The 18,446-nt window shown below is 47.4% G+C and overlaps 1 protein-coding gene across 1 annotated transcript in view; it reads left to right on the forward strand.

The window, feature by feature from the left end:
• Window positions 1-18,446, forward strand: part of MAP2K5 (mitogen-activated protein kinase kinase 5) — a 244,975-nt gene that overhangs the window by 95,618 nt on the left and 130,911 nt on the right. Inside the window, exons 13-15 of the mRNA XM_029575965.1 lie at window positions 4,478-4,526; window positions 14,240-14,313; window positions 15,112-15,162. Coding sequence (XP_029431825.1) covers window positions 4,478-4,526; window positions 14,240-14,313; window positions 15,112-15,162 — 174 coding nt within the window. The remainder of the gene's footprint in view (window positions 1-4,477; window positions 4,527-14,239; window positions 14,314-15,111; window positions 15,163-18,446) is intronic.

The raw sequence follows: 18,446 nt of genomic DNA on the forward strand, positions 1-18,446 counted from the left end.
TTCAGGCAAGCAAGGAGCTTAGTTTCAGTAGATGGATGCGTGGTGCTGACTGCACTATCTTCTGTTTATACCATTTGTTTTTAATCTATATATTATTGATTATTTTATGGTTATCTCTTCTCCTTGGAACAAGGGATTTCTATGCTTGCTGTTCTTGTTTCCTCTGCTTGTGGTTTTAATTGTTTAACTTTTGTCAGTATCGATTATCTGTTGATTTTTATTTTGCTTTGTATGAGTTCTTGGACTGAAAATATGCAATCTATAAATCAGTAAATGAAGAGAAAACCCCATGCACTGTGAGCTTTCCTAGCTTCATTCATGAGGGTGATTTTTGGGGAACTTGTTCTCAGATAGAAAAATGAAATGTCCTTGTCCTAATAATAACTAATGATGACGCAAGGCAGGAGAATACTACCCCCCGGAAAGAGCAGAGAGTGGTCACACACAGGTGGGGGGTGCGGGAAGCAGAGTAACGTCACGGAGAGCGACTGCTTTAAGATCAGGATGCCTGGCCATGTAATGAGACTGTGAGGATGCCTGGCCATGTGATGAGACTGTGAGGATGCCTGGCCATGGGATGAGACTGACCAGGTCAGCAGGGTCAGTGCTTTAAGATGAGGATGCCTGGCCATGTGATGAGACTGTGAGGATGCCTGGCCATGTGATGAGACTGGCCAGGTCAGCAGGGTCACTGCTTTAAGATGAGGATGCCTGGCCATGTGATGAGACTGACCAGGTCAGCAGGGTCACTGCTTTAAGATCAGGTTGCCTGGCCATGTGATGAGACTGACCAGATCAGCAGGGTCCGTGCTTTAAGATCAGGTTGACTGGCCATGGGATGAGACTGTGAGGATGCCTGGCCATGTGATGAGACTGACCAGGTCAGCAGGGTCCGTGCTTTAAGATCAGGTTGACTGGCCATGGGATGAGACTGTGAGGATGCCTGGCCATGTGATGAGACTGACCAGATCAGCAGGGTCCGTGCTTTAAGATCAGGTTGACTGGCCATGGGATGAGACTGTGAGGATGCCTGGCCATGTGATGAGACTGACCAGGTCAGCAGGGTCCGTGCTTTAAGATCAGGTTGCCTGGCCATGGGATGAGACTGTGAGGATGCCTGGCCATGTGATGAGACTGGCCAGGTCTGCAGGGTCCGTGCTTTAAGATGAGGATGCCTGGCCATGTGATGAGACTGGCCAGGTCAGCAGGGTCCGTGCTTTAAGATGAGATTCGGCCATCCAAAGAGTTGCAACAAGCTTCTCACTGACTAGGCATCCTCTTCCACTCTTTGGTGAATATATCTTCAGTTTATGCCTCTGTCTGACTTCATGGGAAGAAACGAAGTTCTGAAAGCCTTATCAGAAGGCCTTAGCATTCCCTGATCTCCCCTAACGTAGAGCTGTAAAACACAGCTAATCCCTGTGGACACATACAAATGGATGTATTTCTAAAACAAAATTCTATAAATTGATGATCAATTATTGATCCTCAGGTGAGTTACACACAGACAGAAGATACCAACACTATTTTACTATAAGATGAATCATGCTAATGCTCATTCTACAAGTCATTGCTAGCGATCAGCCAAGACGGGAAACTTTGCGGCCTTCTGCAGGAACCATCAGTCTGTATTTAATTCACTTAGGGGACAATGTAATAAAGCCTGCGCTAAAACAGGAGTTCAGTTTTAGTGCAAAGTTTGCTTAATGCACGTGGTAAAAACATGCAACTGCATGGGATGCAGTAAGTTAATGGAATGCAAATCAAGAAGGAGTTTTAAAAAAGCAGGCTAAATGAAGAAAAACACTCTAAAATGTGAGTTAACCTGAAAATCCACGTTCATGCAGAGAAGCGCTTTAAAACAGGCATTTAAGGAGGAGTGTGTGACCAAAATGGCCTTGCATGCAAGACTGGTGCTATGCAACCTGATTTGGGCACAATCTCGTATGCATGGCCATTTGGGCAAGGCATGCCTAGTTGGGATTGAGCACAAAAGAGTGCAGACTGTAGGTGCCTTCCCAAGAGCTTACTCTTTCCTTTCACATTCATTGCCTTGCCAAAAATGGCTTTGCATGCATGACTGTGCCCAGGTCAGGATGCTCAGCACCAGTCTAGCATGCAAGGCCATTGTGCCTCAGGACCAGTGCATAATGTTCAACTGCTACCTGTCTTCCCCGGAGAGCTTATGCTTGGATTGTATTTACCATGCCTTGCCACAATAGGGTAAGCAGTATGTACTGGCACTGTGGCACAATGGCCTTGCATGTGAGACTGGCACTGTGCATCCTGACTTTGGGTACAATCTTTCCTGCAAGGCCACTTTGTTAAGGGATCGGAAGGGAAGGGAAAGTGAGACCAGTAGAGGTGGAGCAAGACTGCATTGGGCAGGAGTGTTGGGGGGTGTTTATGGCTGAGGACAATTGAAATTGCTTCAGTTGGCAGCAGTGCTGGAAATTGAACTTCTGGGTCAGAGATGGAGTAAACGTTCACTCACATTTCTGTTGGGTAATATGAATCCATTGCTGTACCCATATGGTAGTGTCTACTCTGGACACAGCAAAAGAAGAATATTGGCCACCAGAAATGTTTCCTCCACCTGTGCAGGGTGGAGCACTACAGCTGAATAAAGCATAAGTGCTGTGGGGCACCCCACCCTTGGCATACCGTTCAACTTTAGATGCCCACCCAGGAGCGCTTACACTGGAAACTCCTTCCAGGCTCTGAGGTGTAATAACACACTGGGCACAGCCATGGATAACTTTGGAAACCAGAAATGTGATTTTTCTCCGTCTCAAACCCAGGAGTTCAATTTCATGCATAAGCTCGCTTGGGCAGGCACCAGTCACAAGTTTTCCTGCTTTAGGTAACAGTATGTGCTTCTCGCCAAGTGCACACTGTTCAGCCATTGGTGCCCACCCCAGAGAGCTTATGCCTTTTCCAGCTAGCTGTAGGTGTCTGAGTTTATACTTTGATTTTACGTGCCATTTCTTGACAAAATGGCCTTAGATGTGAGAATGTGCTGAAAAGATGAGATGCACTGCACCAGTCTTGCGTGCGGTGCCATTTTGGTAAGGCATCACAAGTAAAATCGACGTATAGGCTCTCTGGGGAAGGCAGCTAGGCCAGAGGCAGGATGCGCAGCGCCGGCATACTGCCTTCTGAAAATCCAGATTGCCTCTGCCTCATCCAGGCAAATGCAGGCCAAGAATAACTGCTGCTATGTCAGCACCTGAAGCCAGTAATTCCCCTTCCCTCCAGCCCTCCATCATGTGAAGAAAATGCAGCTCTCCAATTCTCTTCCCACTTCCTCACCACCTGATCATGCACAGACCTGAGCAGCTCTCCTCCTTCTCCTGTCAGTGGAGGGATGGGAGGACCTTAGGTTCATGGGGTCCTATAAGTGGGAGAGTGCTGCTGTCCAATCAGAAGAAATGGAGTTTGGCAGGTTGTTGGAAAAGTGGGATTATTTTCTTGAGAAGTGGGGATCAAGGAACTGCATTTTCTTAACATCATACTGTGATCTCAAGATGGCCAAAGAGGTGGATAAACTGATGGCAAAAATCAGGAAGATGCTTGAGTGCATAGGGAGAGGACAGGTCAGCAGGAAAAAGGAGGTGATAATGTCCCTGTATAGATCCCTGGTGAGACCTAATTTGGAGCAGTGTGTGCAGTGCTGGAGGCTGAAACTTCTAAAGGATATAAAACAGTCCAGACGGTGGCTACTAAAATACTCAGTGGACTTCATTGTAAACTGTATAGAGACAAACTTTAAAGATCTAAACATCGATGCCCTAGAGGAAATGAGAGAGAGGGGGGGGGACATATGACAGAGACATTTAAATACCTTATAGATATCTAATGCACAGGACTGGATCTCTATAAGGTAACAGAAAGGAGGCTCTAGAACGAGGGGTCATGGGATGAGGGTGAAAGGGGCAGACTCAGGAGTAATCTTAGGAAATATTTCTTTACAGAGAGGGAGGTGAATGTATGGAATAGGATCCTGGTGGAGGAGACAAGGACAGGATCTGAATACAGGAAAGCAAGGGATAAGCACAGGGCTCTCTGAGGGAGTGGTAGGGATAGTAGAACGGAGGTGGTTGCTGTGGATGAGCAGACTGGATAGGCTGTGATTTTTATCAGTCGTCATGTTGCATGTGGAATGGGGGATTGGGGAACTGCTTTTCTTGACATTGGGCGGGGGGGTTGAGTAGCTGCATTTTCTTAATATCAGCTGGTCAGAGGTATTGAAGGACATATTGGAGATCCATTCTAATGTCCTGCTTAGTTAGACATCTCTGAAGCCCCTTCCTTCTGCCACCAAACATTGGGCCTTAGTGATGGGGCTGGTCAGGATCCAGCACTAACCAGGTGCATGCAGAATCATGATTGGAGATAAATGTCTGTAGCTGATGAAACGAGTTCTCTTCTCTTTGGATTATTTGCTAAAGCTTGCTCCATGTTTTTCTTTCTGCAGGTTGTTAAAGGTCTTAACTATCTGTGGAGCTTGAAGATTTTACACAGAGGTGATTACTGCATGTATTTTCGATGTGTTTCATTCTCTGATGCAGACATCAAATCCCTTAAACTGAGTCGCAAGATTTCCAGAGTAGCCTTTTTCTGAGTTGGGTTTCATACGTCCATGCAAGCAATCCTCATGAGTCCTTCCCCCCCCCTTCATGTGTTAGTAAAACAGCAGCAACGTTTTGGGGTGGGGGACCTATTCTGAAGGAACTGTGGCCACAGGGGGCTGGAAGGCTCCACCCCACGTGGTTTCACCCTGCTGAGGAAGTGGTCGACTTGCTTTTTTCATTCAGCATATAGCAATGTCATCAACTCTCCATGACTATGACTTTCCACATGAGTAAAACACCTCTGCCAGTTCACTATGGAGTAAAGAATCAAACTACCTGCATTTCTGCAAACCCTGCAAGTAGTTTATACCCTCTAGGTTTGCAGGAATAATTATTGCCTGCAGAAGTGTAGCCTCACAAAACTGCGCTTTCTTTTTGCTGGGGTACATTTTCAAGTCCGATTTATATGTGTAGTATTCATTATCCAAGGACAGCAGGGTGTCAGCTTCACACGTGGGTGACATCATCGGATGGAGCCTGGCACAGAAAACTTATGTCAACGTTTCTTAACTTTTTGTCCTTCTGGGACTAATTTTGGAAAACCGCTTCATGAGATTTTTCTTCACTACCTCATGGGGTGTCTCCCCCCCGGTTTTCCCTTTTGCATCCTAGATGGGGTTTTCGGCAGTTATCAATGTTTCTTTTCACTTTGATACCCCTGGGGTGGCAGTGCATTCAGTACCTGATGGCTGTCACTATCGATTTCGGCATGCATCTCTTTTATTTCGAGCCGACATGTCCACCTTTGGGATTTAAGTGATGTCCCCAGCGCATGAGGACCATGTCTATCACAGACTCCCATGATAGATGTGTCCTCTGCCTTGGGGCATTGTGAGACATCTGGGATTGCAGCAGGTGTGCCTAGATGACCCCAAAAGGATGTAAGATCTGGCTTGATAAAATGGAGTGCTTCTTTGGGCCAGAGAAGACTAAGCCATCAGCATTGGAGGCATCGAGGGACCTCAGAGCCACACCAATGCACATTGAGCCATCAACATCGGCAGGGCCATCTGTTCTGTCAATGCCGTCAGTTGGAAGGGATGCCAGAAATCTGCAATTGTTGGGCTCCTCCAAGTCAAGGATATCGGGTTCCTCATTATGGACATTGGCACCAGGGAAGGACCATGTTGAGCATTGAGGGAAGCCGAAGAAGCATGGTGCTGGGCATGGGGATGCACCAGCTCAGGCTGTGATGCTTCTGAAGCGACCCTGTGGCAAGAAGAGCCAGTCCTCCTCCAGTGCCGGGGGTATGCCACGAACTCCATTAGACCTGATGCTAGCCACCGATCCTCCAGTCTGTTCCAAAGAGGATCTGATCATACCTCCTTCGTCCCAACCTGTCTTGGTATCGGTGATGTTTGAGGAGGAACATGAGAGGTGTGTGCAGCTGGCCATCGAGAAGGCAATGTGAGGCATCAGTGCAGCGGGCACCAACAGTGCCAGCATCGTTGCTCCTTGAACCACTGCTAGAATCCCTGCACGCTCTAATAAGCGTGTTACTGACCCAACCGATGTCGGTTCCTGGGACAGCATCAATGTCCTGCGGAGGACTGCCACTTCCTGCTGATCTGGTTGTCGTTGCCGATTCCTTAGAAGAGGAAGCTCCCCCCAGACCAGCAAAGGCATCGGAGCCTGCGGCTCCCCACTCAGTTCCAATGGTGCCTGCACCGCTGGATGAAGGCCAAGTGCCCAGGGCCCCATCACTGATAGATTACAGTAGGATTGAGGGTACCTATGAACCTTGGGGGGATGACTCATCGGTGGCCTCTGACGAAGCTTCTGATGGTCTCCCCTCAGATCCTTTTCTTCCAGAGGAGTGAAAGAAGTCCCCATCAGAGGACCTTTCCTTTGCAGGATTTGTCAGGTTAATGGCGGAGGCCATACCCTTTCAGTTGATGACTGAAGAGGATGCCGGGCACAAAATGCTTGATATTCTCCATTTTGTGGAGCCTCCCAAGGAAATTATGGCAGTCCCAGTACACGAGCTCCTTGTGGAGTTATTGTTCAAGATATGGAAACATCCCCTCACAGTGCTTCCCATGAATAAGAATCAGATGCGGTATATCTTGTCCAGAAAGCTCTTGGATATGACACATGTCAGTTACCCCACCAATCATTGGTAGTCAAATCCACTCTCAAGAAAGCCAAGCATTCTTGGACCCATTCCTCATCACCCCCAGAGAAGGATCACAGAGCGATGCATGCTCTTGGGAGGAAGGTGTTCCATGGGGCTATGCCTATTGCCCACATAGCTGCTTAATAGCTCTGTATGAACCAGTATATGTGGGACATCTGGAAGCAGGTGCAGGTTGTTGAGCAGTTGCCTCAGCAGCAGCAAGGCACGCTCCTGCCGCTGGTGCATAAGGGCCTGGAATACAGAAAACATGAGGTCCACTCGACCTACGATGTTTTCTGCCGGAGGAGGTACTATCCTTTTGCTCTCATCATCAACACCAGAGCTCTCGTGGCCGTCCCAGCCAGCAAAGAGCCCTGAAGCCCCAGCTGTCAGCTCCAGGAATGGGATTTTGACTGGAAGATAGGGAGTGTAGCCCAGTCACCTGTACCTGACGTGATGGAACTGCCAGTTGGGGGAAGGCTGCGGTTCCTGGAGAACCAGTGGCCCAACATAACCTCAGACCAGTGGGTTTTATCCATCATCCACCAAGGGTACCGATTGAAACTATGGGATGCTCACTAAATTGCTCCCTGGGACCATTTTGGGGCCGGGTAGTACATCAGGAGGTACCACTAACTGAGCTATCCTCCCTCTTATTGGCCAGACAGTCAAACCCATTCCACCAGAGCAAAGAGGGCAGGGATTTTACTCCTGGTATTTCCTGATACCAAAGAAAACAGGAGGACTTCATCTCATTCTAGACCTAAAGGCCTTGAACACATTCATCAAAAAAGAAAAGTTCAAGATGGTTTCCCTGGACACGTTGAGCCACTTTCTACAAAAAGGGGACTGGCTATGCCTCCTCGATCTGAAGGACACTTACACTCACATCGAGATCTTCCCAACTGACTGGCAGTATCTCCGATTCGTGGTGGGAAACAGCACTTCCAGCCCCCCGTGGTGGGAAACAGCACTTCCAGCCCCACATGGGAAACAGCACTTGTGTCAGCCCCACATGTCTTTACAAAATGCTTAGCTGTGGTGGTGGTGCACCTTTGCAGATTGGGAGTTCATGTTTTCCCATTTCTGGATGATTGGCTGATCAAGAGCACCTCTCGGTGCTCTTGATCAGCCAAACAGATCCATACGCTCGACCATCTGGGTGTTAGAGACACTAGGGTTCGTCATCAACTACCCCAAGTCCCATCTCAGCCTGTCATCTCAATTGGACTTTATTGGAGCCCTCTTAGACATGGTTCAGGCTAAGACCTTCCTGCCTTGACAAAGGGCCATTGACCTGATGACCATCGCAGCAGAGATTCAACAGAGCCAGCAGATGTCAGCTTGGCACATGATGAAGATGTTGGGCCATACGGCCGTGACAGTTCATGTCACTCCCTTGGCACGTTTCCTTGGTCCAGTGGACCCTGAGGTTGCAGTGGCACCAGGCCACACAGAACCTCCAGGATCACATTTGAGTCATCTTGCCCCTCCAGGACTCTTTGTCCTGGTGGCGGGTAATTTCAAATCTGGAACAGGGATCTCCTTTCAAAGTCCTCCTACCCAAATTGTCTTAACTACGGATGCATCCACTCTAGGTTTGGGAGCTCATGTAGATGGGCTCAGCACTCAGGATCTCTGGTCTGCCCAGGAATGTCTTTATCAAATCAATTTCCTGGATCTCCAGGTGACCAGGTATGCACTGTTGGCTTTCAGAGTTCAGCTGTGCAACAAAGTTGTCCTGATCCAAACCGACAACCAAGTGGCAATGTGATATGTCAACAAGCTGAAAGGTACATCATCGTACCTCCTGTGCCAGGAAGTGGTTCAGATGTGGTCATGGCCCCTATACCATGGGGAGCACTGAGAGGAGAGGATCACCTTACTGGTGGCTGAAAGGAATCAGTAAGTTTTTGCTTGGGACATTTTCTTTTTGAAAAGTATTGGGGTGAAGTTAACTATTTGGGAATATTATTTAGTGTGTTTGTGCTTTTAATAGTAAGGCATCTAATAAGCAGAAGTTAGTGTTTGTATATTAAAAACAAAAAAACCCAAAAACTCACAGTAAAAACTTTTTAAAATATATCCGAAGCAGAAAGCCAGTGAAGGGAGTCAGTTGGACTGTTAGATGATCGAGGGGGTTAAAGGGGCAATTAGAGAAGATAAGGCCATCGCGGAAAGATTAAATGATTTCTTTGCTTCGGTGTTTACTGAAGAGGATGTTGGGGAGGTACCCGTACTGGAGAAGGGTTTCATGGGTAATGATTCCGATGGACTGAACCAAATCACGGTGAACCTAGAAGGATGTGGTAGGCCTGATTGACAAACTGAAGAGTAGTAAATCACCTGGACCGGATGGTATACACCCCAGGGTTCTGAAGGAAATCAAAAATGAAATTTCAGACCTATTAGTAAAAATTTGTAACCTATCATTAAAATCATCCATTGTACCTGAAGACTGGAGGGTGGCTAATGTAACCCCAATATTTAAAAAGGGCTCCGGGGGCGATCTGGGAAAATACAGGCTGGTTAGCCTGACTTCAGTGCCAGGAGAAATAGTGGAAAGTGTTCTAAACATCAAAATCACAGAACATATAGAAAGACATGGTTTAATGGAACAGCATGGCTTTACCCAAGGCAAGTCTTGCCTCACAAATCTGCTTCACTTTTTTGAAGGAGTTAATAAATATGTGGATAAAGGTGAACCGGTAGATGTAGTATACTTGGATTTTCAGAAGGCATTTGACAAAGTTCCTCATGAGAGGCTTCTAGGAAAACTAAAAAGCCATGGGATAGGTGGCGATGTCCTTTCGTGGATTGCAAACTGGCTAAAAGACAGGAAACAGAGAGTAGGATTAAATGGTCAATTTTCTCAGTGGAAGGGAGTGGACAGTGGAGTGCCTCAGGGATCTGTATTGGGACCCTTACTTTTCAATATATTCATAAATGATCTGGAAAGAAATACGACGAGTGAGGTTATCAAATTTGCAGATGATACAAAATTGTTCAGAGTAGTTAAATCACAAGCAGATTGTGATACATTGCAGGAGGACCTTGCTGGGTTGGCTGTTAACGAGAACCGGACCAGATAGCTGTGGTCGGTCCTTTAAGGTGTTCTGAGGGAGATTCCTAGACACTCCCTCCAGTCCCTGTTACTGAATTTCTAAGCTGCTGTGAAGACGAATAGCACTGCAAATAAATATTCCAATTGTTTCTGTAATGTTTCCCCATCCATGCACTCTTGCCATTGCTGAGTCTTGTCTGCTACTCATGTGGACAATGGATAGGCCACACAGTTAAATAAAAAATTGTCAGATTTCAAAATGCAATGCTTTTTGGTTTTAAATACAATTGTATCAGCAAAAACAGAAGAGAAAACTGTACATTATCTCATTTTGCAGTAGCGCTCTTATAGGTTCCTGCCCCCATAGTAGCACATGTCAATATATATTTATTTTGGCATGTCTTTGGCGTTGTTAGTCATGGTGCCCTCTAAGAACTTGGTACATGAAAAGCCTGCCAGAAGCAGTTTGATAAAATCTAGCCACACATTGCTAAACACTAAACTATCATTCTGTTGATTAAACGTACGGCGCAAGGTTAAGTCTGTCTCCGGGTTGTACAGTGACTGTTATCACTACTACTTATCACTTCTGCAGCACCACTGGATTCCCACAGCACTCACCAGTGCCCAAATGTCAAACCAGCTAGCATTCATAGGTATTTTAAGAACTGACTTCTTTCTGAAGTTTCCAGATAAATCTTTTCCTAACTTCAAACCCCCTGTCTTGCTTCTGTGATCCGTTTATCTGTCTCTGAAATATTCGGCCTCTGATTCCACCGCGCAGTAATGGATGGAGCCTTTTTATCCTGCCTGTTGTTGTTACTTATTGCATGGAATCCAGCTGTCAGGAAAAGGAACATCTGCTTAACCAGCACTGTCATCAGTGAGTCCCATTCTCCATGCAATAGCGCTCAACCTGGAGTTTTACAGCGCATGTCAAACAGGGTAACGTGCATCCTGAAGAGGGAAAGGCTGGCGCTTCACTGGGCCTTTGCCAACGTGAGACATTGGCTATGTCACTAACAAACAGAGTCGCTCTCCCAGCTGGAGGAAATAATGATATATCTAAACTTGGAAAATCATTGTAATTTGCTCTTCTCTTACACTAGGGCCCTGATTGCAGCTCTGCTCTTCCCTCCCTTCCCCGCACCCTATTGAGAGCCGCCAAATTTCCACCACAGAATGTCAGCGTAGTCTGTATATTTAATCATACCTGCTGCTTCCCTCATTAAAATCCAGTGCAGGGGGAATAACTAGATAGATTGATTGGTTGGCATATTTTCATAAGATAATTAAAGATAATGAATAGGGGTTAATGTGGGACTTGTGGCTATTGTGCTGTGATTCACAGCGGCTGAGATAAGAAGCATGCTGTCACACCCCTCCGGCTCTGCTTAAACACAGACCGGTCACTCAGCACCACACAGAGCCTGCCTGCAATTCTTAGTAATTTACAGGAGGAAGGTTGAAATTCTTCCGAAATTCAGCTCTGTACTGTTTAAGAGCAGTAGCTGTGCAGATGAGGTCCTTATCTTTTCTTTGGATCATTCTGACAATGAACTGTGATACACAAAGGCCTCGCGTCTGTGAAAAATTGTACACCACAGTCAATCTGCTGGACAGAAGCGAGAATCTTTTTTTTACCAAATTGCTCCAGATGTTGAGCCATTTACATTGCAGAATCGAGGTCCTAGCTGGTCCATTTATTAATTGCTTCTGATGATAAACATACAGACATAAATCATACGTGCACCCTTGCAGTGTCATCCATGAAAACAATGTGCATCCTTGGTAGGTCACTTTTCACCCACCGCGTGGTTTATGTTAGGCTAATTCTCCGAGTCCTCGCTCCGCCTCTCAGGAGTGCCGGGGTTTATTACATCCAGAGCTCCCTGATGCAACGGATTCCATATGCAGCGTATACGCTCGTGTGTGTGTGTCGACAGAGCTGTAAAGTAAGCTTCAGATTTACCTTGCCACCGGAGATTATTTTTGCATTTATTGGCTTGGTTTGCAGTCTAAGGGCTCAGCGGTAGTGTGGGAGATGGGATTCTGTGGTTCTGGTCATAAGGGAGTCTCAGTGGAGCCTTTCTCTAGAAGCATACGGGTCTTTATTCTGGCAAGACTCTCTTATAATAAAACTGACCTTTGGTACTATGTAAGAAGAGCCCTCGGCATCTTTTCCACCACAACGTGGGATGCTCAGGGGCTCCTAGTTACGCTATTTCCTACTTCAGCTCCTGCCAAAATGTCTACAGAAAGATAAGATTAGGGGGCAAGGGCAGATATCTTTTGTGGGTACCTCCTCTTTAACTCTGTGTTTATCATAAAGTGAACATCGTCCCATCTACCACGGCTGTATGTTTCCATGGCCTAATGAGGGAGACTCCAGGCCTCTTACTTTGTGGCTCTTGTAGTCCAGAATGGCCTTGGGATGGGAGATGAAAGACCAGGAGTGCTCTGAAGATGGCCTTTCTGATCTGTCTGACATCATGGCCCAACTTTCTTTTTCAGAAAAATAATTTAAATCTGTTGGTTAATCGAAGTTATGCACTTAGCAGAGCAAAGCTAAATCAGGCCAGCTTCGATAATGCCCAGGAAACAGCTGTTAAACAAAAGCTTAAGTTAATGACAAACCAGCCGAAATTCTCCTGGGGCCCATTGTCATCCATCTGCACCAAGCTGCGGCCCTGCTACTTAGAAAGGAAGGAGAAGATAGCTGAGGAAGCAGCAGAGCGCCCCTGGACAACCCAAGCCATAGCTGCTGCTGGTACCTTCTGCCTTAGTAAGAAACACCGATTATTCTAAATGCTGGGGCGAACCGGAATTATTCCGTGACATTTTAATGTGCGTCGACAAATTAAGAACCTTGGCCTCAGATTCGGAGTGAAAGCAACTGGGCTTCCTGTACTGCCTGTACGGCGTGAGCTTCAGAGAGAAACCTCTTCTGAAATTCGTTGGCTCAAAGCTTGACCGCTCGTTATAACCGTGACTTGTGAAGGGAGGAAGCCTCAGAGTGTTTGGTCATTGTCCTCTGGTAGCGATCTTCTCCCAGACCCAGGTCCTGCGGTGCCTGCGGCCACGAGTCCACTCCTGAGGCACCTGCGGAGATGGGGATGTCATTTGGGAGGCGCACAGAAGCGATTGTGCTTTTATAAATGTGTAGCACTCTGCAAGACAAACATTTCAATCACAGAGGTCTGTCCCTCAAGCGTTTTCAGAAATTGCCCCCTAGAGAGCTGGAAAAGGGAAGAAGACAAAAAGAGGAGAGAATGGCACTGCTGTCTGCATGGCTGCTTTATTTGCTTTCATCTCCGGCATTTTCCAATATTTATTTCACAGAAATTTGTAACCCGTTGCTTGCTGGACTGCCAGTATTAATTGGCTTTCTTTAGTACGAGAGGATGATCTGTAGCTTAGGCCGTTTACTGAGACGGGGGCGAACTGTTCAAATTAGTTTCCCACTGATACCCGCTTGGCGTAGTGAAGTTCACCCAGGATGCCATTTCCTGGCACTGTGTGCCACCTGTGACAGGAGGCGGCCTTCGCACCTGTCTTGTGGGATGTGCAAAAGGACCGCGCTCATGAGAGGCGCGATGCTTGGCACAAGGGTTTGTGTTCGGCGGGGACTTTCTAAGTACTTGAGTGGTGTGCGCACTCTTCTGGCTGCGCTATTTGTTTAAAAAAATATACAATCCATGCCGTGCCAAGTTCTAGGCGGAGTCCATATCTGCAGACATAATTTAAAACAAAAAAAACCAAGACAGATCAAGTGACGAGTGCTGCTGAGGAGGCCCCACGATAGATTGCGAGTGACAAACGTGTGAAATAAGTAAGCGCTGCGTCCCGGGAACTCCCGAGACTGAGATCCAGTCCTTCGGTTTCTCTGAGATCCGTTCAGCAGTTTAATGAAAAGAGCACTTGCAGCGTTTGGTCCCTCCTGTCTCCCACGTGCTGGGTTTTCTTGGAGTGCGCAAAACAGAGCACGGGATCATTATTGGTAATTACAAATGTTTGGCATCATTACTAGTTCATGTAATACACATATGTATGTATTTTCCTGCTCTGCAGCGATGTATAAGAGAAGGTAAACCGCAGTGCTAGGAAATCCCTATCCCAGAGGGCTTACAGTACAGGGAGCTAGAGAGATTCAGTCAAAAACAGGTTTTATGGCAACCATAAAAATTGATTTAGTCACTAGTTCTCAGCAGATAGCCAAATGAGCCCAGGATCTTGGAGGGATGTCTCTCCTCTGGGGGGAAGTAGGACTGGAACCTGCCTCCTCAGGTTTCACAGCTCTGCCGGGAGAGAGCAGGGTTTAAGTCTGCAGCACGGCACTGGCTGTAAAGCTGGCGCTAGGTGAAAGGGCCTTGTTCTTCCCTGGCGCTGCTGGCATGCTCATCTCTTCCTTTCTTCCTTTCACAGATGTGAAACCCTCCAACATGTTGGTGAACACACGAGGACAGGTCAAGCTCTGTGATTTTGGGGTCAGCACCCAGGTAGGCCCTTTTCAAAGCTCGCAAGCTTCCCCTCCCTAAAACTCCAAGTAGGCTCGCGGATCCTTTGCATATGAGCCCCTCTCCCGGGACGGCCGGCTCTGGGACTATTTTTTAATCTTGTAGTGACTTTCTCTTCATCAGAATATGATTGTTCATTGTTTAATGACAGGAAAAAGTGCTGATATTGTAATTACTACTTACGAATAGCGGGCTTCATTGATATGCAGCCTTGCTGGGAATGTGTTTTGGCCAGACAAAAGGGAAGGGCAGAGTGGGACCGCCGCCTGGGGAGCCCGACTGGCCTACAATAAAAAAATTAATATTGCAGACAACAATGGTGCCGAGGCCTTCACAACGTGCAGCACAAAATTTTAATTAATTTCCATTTGGGGCCTCCCTGGAGGACCTCTGTGACGATGACCCGGGGAGCTTGCAGTGGTGTCGACTTGAATCGCAGCCACCTTTCCTCTCAGCCAAACATGGGAAGCAAAAGAGAAGGTCAGCGTGCCATTGAGAGCTGCCAGGCCTCTTCCCCTCCCCCGCCTGCCGCATGTGGCACGGAAATGTCCCGCTCCCTTTTGCTAGCTGCAGCCATGTTTTCCCATCAGTTCAGGGCACTGAAAAGCTTCCAAGAATCCTGTTTGCTGCAGACCTGTTTAAGGTTATTGCCAAAATGCACCTGGAGATGTTTAATGCCTTGACCGATGAACTTTGCCGCCTTTGTCCATTGATTCGTTGGGACGCTGCTGCTGGCCCCTTTTCTTGGCGCACTCTCATTGGCTGCTTTGTGTCTTGTAGCTGGTGAATTCGATAGCCAAGACGTACGTCGGGACCAACGCATACATGGCGGTAAGCGAACCACTGTCTGCCACTGTTTTCCAAAACATTATACAACATTCTTTAAAAACAGATAACTAATTAGAAATGAGGTGATTCACTTATCCCGGAAACGGAGAGAGAGAGAGAGAGACTTGGGGGGTGGAAAGAACTTGTAAGGCCCCCGTGCAGGCGACCTCAGTGCTTGCAGGTTATGGTGGGGTCTGCAGCTGGGAGTGGTAACTCCCACCCCCATCCCCCCATTTTATGTCCTGTTCCACTTATAGCAGCCCCTGGGGGGCTAAGGTTTGTAGCCTGAATGTTCAAAATGGACTTTTGCGCATAAGGCAAGTACCCAAAAACTAAGTCTATTCCATGTAACCATTGCTAATGGCAGTGGCTATTCTCTAAGTCAACTTAATTAATAGCAGGTACACGTGCACGTATGTACAGGAGGTTGCACTTGCCTGTACATTTTTACAAATTGAAAAGTGTGCATTACAAGCTTCACTCCTGGGAGCCTAGCTAAAATATTTATATAAGAGGCTTTTGCACATTCCCCTAATTGATTTTCAAAGTGCTCCATACACACATTGAACAGGCTTTTGTGCACATACGTTGCTTTGAGAATCGAGCCCTACAGTGACAGTTCCCAGCTGAGGGTCCCACATGAGAACTCCTTCCTGATCCCTGAAAGCGTGGGCCCTCAATCTGGCCACTGGGTGTCACCGTTGCACAATGACTGGGACTCCCAGGAACTGTGAAAGCTGCCCCAGCAGCATCCTCACTCCGGCTCATCCAGCTGAGAACTGCCAGCCAGTATCCTAGCTTTAAAGTAATCCCTAGAGGGGCTCAGCTTCCCAGCGCTCACACTCATGGGCACATGCATGCACTCCAGCGTATTCACAGGCACTCAAGGAAAGGAAATTCAAGGATAAGCACTCAGGATACGACGTTGGAGAGAGGAAAGTCCAGGGGGAGCACGAGTGTGTGGTAGGTGCCTGGAATAAATTGCCAGCAGAAATAATAGAAGCCAGTACTGTGACAGAACTTAAACCTGCTTGGGGCAGGGTCTTGAGTCGCTTGACATTTTCCAAGGAAGCTAGGGTAGCCTGCATGGAAAAGCCATGGTAGGGGCTGCACTGGACTTCCAGGAAGGCCGTGGTATAAACCAAACATGAACTGGCATGGGGTGCTTGGATGTTTCAAACGGCCGCACTAGTTTTGGTAGTTGTATGGATTTGCCAGAAAGCATGATGGTAAGAAATGGGAGAAGGCCTGATCCCCAGTATTCCAAGCCATTTTATTGTGGATTTACGGCTGCCATTGCAGCGTAGATAGAGCCCAGTTCCAAGCTCACCTTCCCTTCCGCCACTCCCTGTAGGATCGGGAGCAAGGCGGCTGTCTTCCTGTGCCGACTGCATTATTATGTAAACTGTGAGCACCTCACCTTTTCGCAATAAAACTGCCTGTCTGGGAAATCGGCAGCACTATGTGCTAAACTGCTTATTAGGCAGAAGTGCCAGGGAACCGAAGGATGGAACTTATTTATGAGATGTCTGGTTAACAGTGGCATCCTGCATCTATTTATGCTGATTTCCAGAGTGACAGCCCTCAGCTCACTTCTGTACCAAAGGCATTCAAAAAAAGTGTCAAAAGGTGAATGAGCTCTAAGACCAGCAGCTCCTGGCTCAGCCCAGACTTAGGATCTGAAGCCGATGTGCTGAGGAAGGAGGATTACTGTTGTTGGCTCTAGGGCAGTGCATCTTGTGTATCCTGGGGGCTGTCACTGGACAGCATCCTGTCTCCAGCTGCGGCCAGTCCACATTGCAAATATCCAGTAGAACTCATGGAGTAGCTGAAATATATTATGAGCAGCGAGACCCAATCCAGAGCTGAGCTTTTATCAGTGATTCTGCGGACAGAGAGATTGTAGTCAGGAAAAAAAGCTCTTCTGACCAGGTCATGCATAGGCCCTTTAAGCACCTGTCTGGGATATTCAGCAGCTCGGCTGCGCAGCTGAACATACTGTTAGCTGGGTACGTTTCTCAGGCTCACTTCAGACCTTTAGTGGCGGCCACTGAGCGCAGCCAAATATTTAAACACTGCCACTCAGCTGGATAAGTCTGAACGTGGACCTCCATGTTTTCACCTGATAACCTCAAGGGATGATTACAAATCTTTACCAAATTATAGGCACAGTATTTTCTAGTGCCTCTGACCCGTAACAGGATCCCACCACAGAGCAGCTTATAGTGGCAGGCCCTTCCCTCAGAGCCTGTGGACAGCACCCCCCATCCTCACCACTCCAGGAGAGATGCAAAGGAAAGTTCAAAAGCATGGAGAATCTGCTCTCAGCATGCTGCCAAGTGACTGTTCAAATCCAGATTACACCTCAGCCTTCCCAGGGGTACATTAGAGAAATGATTTTTCCAATGGCCGAATACGGTGCATGCATCTGTTAATTGGAAAGCAAAGCTTTAAAACTGTTCTGAAGCAGTCGATGGTGGCTCTTGTTTTCATCCTGGTTCCTCTTTCCGCAGTCGATGGTGGCTCTTGTTTTCATCCTGGTTCCTCTTTCCGCAGTCGATGGTGGCTCTTGTTTTCATCCTGGTTCCTCTTTCCGCAGTCGATGGTGGCTCTTGTTTTCATCCTGGTTCCTCTTTCCGCAGTCGATGGTGGCTCTTGTTTTCGTCCCGGCTCATCTTGCTTTCCTTGGGCGGAGTCAGCTTTGCAGTTTAGCCTTCTGGGGAGATGTCACTTATTTCAGTTTGGAGTGGGTTCTGCCAGGTGTCCCAATTATTAGGACATGGGAGATTCACTGTTGGCCATTTTAAAAGCCCCTTGTAAAATGTGAAATGTGCCAGGGCCTCTAGCCTGCAGCTGGTTACTGTGGCTCATCGGTGAGTGACAGTGGGATTGGGATTTCATGCTTCATTGACAATAATGGCCTTATAAGTGTGTGAGCCCCCTTTAAGCATTAATTTCTGGTCTGGCGTGTGATGTATTGTTGCCATTTTCTGTGAAAGTGTTTTTAACCTCTGGGTGTGGTCTTCCCTACTCCCCCTGCGTATTGTGCTGAGGTGGTGTTTTGGTGCTTTGTACATGTGCATCCCCCATTTCTAATACTGGGGTTTGGAGCTATAGGAGACGGCTTGATGAGTTACCAGGGATTCCCCCAGCCTCTCGCTGCACTCTGGGGTTAGGCTGTTTTAGGATGAAAAGGAAGCGAGGGGTTGGGGTTATCCTATAGAAATCTCGAGCGAGCATGGGATGGTCCTCAGGGTGCAGGAGACCCATCCGTGTCGCACCATGAA

Source organism: Rhinatrema bivittatum, chromosome 13 (assembly GCF_901001135.1).
Source record: "Rhinatrema bivittatum chromosome 13, aRhiBiv1.1, whole genome shotgun sequence".
NCBI classification, from domain to species: domain Eukaryota; kingdom Metazoa; phylum Chordata; class Amphibia; order Gymnophiona; family Rhinatrematidae; genus Rhinatrema; species Rhinatrema bivittatum.